General features: G+C 31.2%; 1 protein-coding gene across 1 annotated transcript; it reads left to right on the top strand.

The window, feature by feature from the left end:
• The first annotated feature begins 609 nt into the window (after nt 1-609).
• LOC109798035 (UPF0481 protein At3g47200) lies at nt 610-3,140 on the top strand. Its single transcript, XM_020358227.3, has 2 exons — nt 610-1,445; nt 2,420-3,140. The coding sequence occupies exons 1-2, from the start codon at nt 661-663 to the stop codon at nt 2,952-2,954; spliced, it is 1,320 nt and encodes a 439-aa protein (XP_020213816.1). The 5' UTR covers nt 610-660; the 3' UTR covers nt 2,955-3,140.
• Nucleotides 3,141-4,657: the final 1,517 nt, after the last annotated feature.

Genomic DNA, 4,657 nt, shown 5'->3' with positions numbered 1-4,657 from the left:
ACGAACACCACACAAACCCACTTGAATTAATTTTAACATGATATGAAACTTTGAGAAAATACTAAAAGTTACAAAGAAAAAAAAACTAAATCTAAAACTAAACTATATTTTTTTTACCAAAGGAGTTTAATTTGAATAGTTGATCATGATATGATATGTAAATACTGTAAACTTTTAGTATTAAGTTCAATTCTCATAAATAAATAAATAAATAATGATAAATTTACAATAAAATTGTATAACAATTTATACAACATTTTTTTTTATCTATTTATCACAATGAGATATGTATTAAAGAGGAAGAGAAAGATAGAGATGTATACAAAAGTAAAGTCATATATACATGTTGTACAATTTTGTGTACAAGTATCATTAAATAAAAAACACCTTAGTTTACAAACAATTGTTTTACTAGAAGAAAAAAAAAATAGCCGCAATGTTGGGAAAGAATGTCAGTTAAATACACTCCAAGTATACAAAACTCAAACAGTAAAAGTGAGTATAGCTTTATTCCTTGCCTGCAATTTACTTATCGTGCATGAGAAACCAAACTTTATTCATTCCTTATCCCTTTTACATGATCATCATATATATCATCAAAGCTTCATAGTTTCTCACTTCCGAGTTCTGACCCTCAACACAAGCATTATCACACACACAATGTCTGGGACTTCAAACCTTAAAGAAAGACTGTCACAGCTAGAAGCGTATCAAAGGCCACAACAACCCTGTGTCCCCAAAATCCAACGCGTGGCACAGCATCTCCGAGACCGAGAGCACTTGAAGAAGCACTACTCTCCAAAGCTAGTTTCACTGGGCCCCATCCACCACGGTGACCCAAAGCTGGAGCTAGGAGAACAGTACAAGCATATGTGGGCCTCAACCTACGTCCGCGACAACAACACCACCCCACAAGCCCTATACAGTAAAGTTGCAGTTGCAGCCAATGTGGAAGAGCTCAAGGGCATGTTTGGCGACGATCTTTTCTCCAACGACCCCCGAGGCTTCGCGAGCGTGGACGAGATGATCTCGTGGATGCTTTTCGTGGACGGGTGCGCGCTTCTGCAGATTCTCGGAAACGCGGATCTGAGCAAACCGAATAAGCTGAACGTGAAGGTGGACCAGCTGGTTCTTGTGATGATGGACGTGCTTCTGCTGGAGAACCAGCTTCCGTACGAGTTGCTCAAGCTGCTGTGGGTACGCGACCAGGAGGAATCATCGCTGATCCAAATGATGAAACACTTTCTCAAATGTCATCATTGGGCCACCGAAAAGGATCATAATAAAACCAAGCTCAAAGGTTTAACGCTGAATATGCCACTTGTTCATCTTCTCAATCTTCAGCGCACTATCATCCTGCATGACCCTCAAGATAATCAGAAAAAGCAGAACCAGAATAATGACCCAAATCAAAACACTGGTGAAAGTGAAATGGTCACATACAGGTATAGTATAGGTGTATCCCTCGTAAACATCTCTTTATTCATGCTTCAACACTATATTATATATATATATATGTTTATTCTTATAACGTATAATAATATATATTATATGTGTGTTTATTTATAATATAATAGCTTAAATCAACCGGTGTCGATCGGGTTATTACGATTTAATAAGTGAATAAAGGTTAGTTCAGTTGCAAGATTCATGTTCCAAAAAGACGTAGATTAATTTGATTCCTGTTAATGTAAGGACCTTGTGGTAAATAATCTGTAATTATCTCTATAACCATTCATAGAATCTTGAGGTGTTCTCGCTTTGGTGAATTTCTAGGACCCTAAACTTTCAAGCACAAAAATATAAAAAAAGTGTTTTTGAGTTTAACTATTGAGTGTGTGTAGTTAAGTTAAATATATTCATAATGATCAGAATTTTGACATTTATAAGATTGTCTAGAGGATACATGTTTTATAAACTATATAATAATATTAATATATTATAAGCTTAATTGTATTTTTACTACTTAAGTTATACAATTTTGTAAATTTTATTGTCCATTTTTGTAATTGTATATTTTGTTATGAATTTTAAAACTTTTCCACATTTGTTATTCCATTAATTGATCATATATGTTTCCGTTAATTGACTTCTGAAATATTAATTGCTGAACTGATATGTTGACGGTTGATGTAATATATAAATAATATAAATGATGACATATGAGCTAATGTGTTATGTTAGTAACGATCGAATATAACACTTGAGGAGTTAATATGTCTTATCAGCAGTAAACTAGCATAAACAAATCTTCAATAAACGAGGTGACAAATTAAAATGTGCAAGATTTTAAGAGTTGATAGCATATGCAACTTCAAAATTAAGTTAGGTGAGAAACTCAACTTGGATGACGATAAAAAGTATAATTAACATTGAGAAATTAAATTATTTTAATATTTGATAAATGATATATATGCAGAAACATAAAGGAGTTGAGAGCAGCAGGGATCGGAGTGAAGAGCAGTAGAACACGTAGGCCGAGTGACATATCATTCTCCAAGGGTTTTCTCCGTTCAGAATTGACGCTTCCAGAGATCGTGGTAGATGACACAACAGCCAATACCATGTTGAATTTAATAGCCTATGAGATGTGTCCAGATTTTGAGAACGACTATGGAATCTGCTCTTACGTCTCCTTCTTGGACTCCCTCATAGACCACCCTGATGACGTGAAGGTGTTGAGATCGGAAGGAATTTTGCTGAACTCGCTTGGGAGTGATGAGGAAGTGGCCGAACTCTTCAACATCATAGGCACTGACCTGGTGCCTGACATGACCAAATATGCACGTACCAGGACTCAAATTGAGAAGCATTACAAAAATAAATGGAAGACTTGGTTCACTCTCGGTTGTCATAACTATTTCGGCAACCCTTGGTCTATCATTGCCTTCCATGCTGCAGTGTTAGGGCTTGCCCTCACTTTTATCCAAACTTGGTATGCCATTCACCCCTGAAAGAAATAATACGAGACATGATACGTTTACGTACGTGGGCATGCATTCACTGTGGCATTCAATCTGTTGTTGTTTTGTATGGGAATTAATGTTATTATAAATAACATTATTACATATATGTAAAATTTTCAAGTGGATAATCGATGTAAATATATGTTATTATAATAAAGAGAGAAGTTTTGTCAAGATGATGTGTTGACAGGGACTTATTCATGAAGTTTAATGTTGAATTTTTAAAATTTAGACTGAATTTTTAAAGTTTAAATTTAGCTTATTTAAATAATAAGTTTAATTTTAAGTTTGAATTTGTTTATTTAATTAAATAAACGAGTTTGAATGAGTAATCGATGAATTAAGTCTAAATAGTTTATGAATAACTTAGTTTATTTACACCCTTATTTCTAATTAAACATTTTTTTACACAATTTTTAACTAGATAATTTATAAAGGACCGGAAGATCAAATCACGTTAAATAAACTTTGTGTGATTTTTTTAATCTATTTTCTAATATATATATATATATATATATATATATATAATTGAGTTATTTACATACTTTAATGTCGAGCTTTTAAAGTTTAGACTAAACTTTTAAAGCTTAGACTTAACTCATTTAAATAATGTCTAATTTCAAACTTGAATTTGTGTAGTTAGTTAAACAAATGAGCTTGAATGAGTAATTGACGAATCAAGTCTAAATAATTTATAAATAACTTGATTTATTTATACCCCTATTTTTAACTAAACGTTTTTTTAAACCATTTTTTAACTAAATAGTTTATGAAGGGTCAAAGGATTAAACTATGTTAAATAAATTTTTTGTGATTTTATATCTATTTTCTAGTGTATATATATAATTGAGTTATACACAGACCTTAATGTTGAGCTTTTAAAGCTTAGGCCAAGCTTTTAAAGCTTAAACTTAACTCATTTAACTAATAAGTTTAATCTCAAACTTGAATTTTTTTTATATAATTAAACAAACGAGCTTAAATGAGCAATTGACGAATCAAGTCCAAATAATTCATGAATAACTTGATTTATTTACATCCCTATTTTTAACTAAACGTTTTTTTACACATTTCTAACTATACGTTAAAAATTAATTTTTTGAGAAATTGTGATCTCCTTTCCTCATTCTTGTATAGAAGACTCAATTACATAATTCACTGGAATTAAGAAAAGTAATTAATTTAGTTGATAATTATCCTTTTTATAATTTTTTCTTAGAAAATGCTAACTAGGTGCCCTTAGTACATTGATTAAAGAATCAAAAGTAGAAAGTCGTTATAAAAATGTGTTTGTACACTCTTTGGTGTAACTTTATTTTTCTTTTCAATGAATTTTTTTTATATTAATTCTTTAATTAATGCCTTTAGAGCATTGGTTAGCAAGACCATTTTTTAAGCCTACTATTGTATTATCTCTTTCCTAATTAATATCAACCTCTTCCTTAATTAATTAGAGTGATTCCATACATTATTACATATATATACATTTTCAAGTTGATAATCGATGTATATAGAGGTTATTATTAATAAAGAGAGAAGCTTGTGGAGATGAGGTGTTGAAAGTGGCTTATTCATGAACCTTAATGTTGAGCTTTTAATGTTTAGATCAATTTTTAAAGCTTAAACTTAGCTCGTTAAAATAACAAATCTAATCTCAAGCTTTAATTTTTTTATTTAATTAAATAAACAAG

Source organism: Cajanus cajan, chromosome 6 (genome assembly GCF_000230855.2).
Source record: "Cajanus cajan strain Asha chromosome 6, NIPB_CcT2T_4, whole genome shotgun sequence".
NCBI lineage: Eukaryota > Viridiplantae > Streptophyta > Magnoliopsida > Fabales > Fabaceae > Cajanus > Cajanus cajan.
Note: the sequence above shows the minus strand (reverse complement) of the source record. Positions and strands in the feature narration are given on the sequence as shown.

Coding starts and splice junctions, on each gene's coding strand:
- LOC109798035 (XM_020358227.3), top strand. CDS start 661: ATGTCTGGGACTTCAAACCTTAAAGAAAGACTGTCACAGCTAGAAGCG. Junction 1,446..2,419: donor AGTGAAATGGTCACATACAG/GTATAGTATAGG, acceptor ATATATATGCAG/AAACATAAAGGAGTTGAGAG.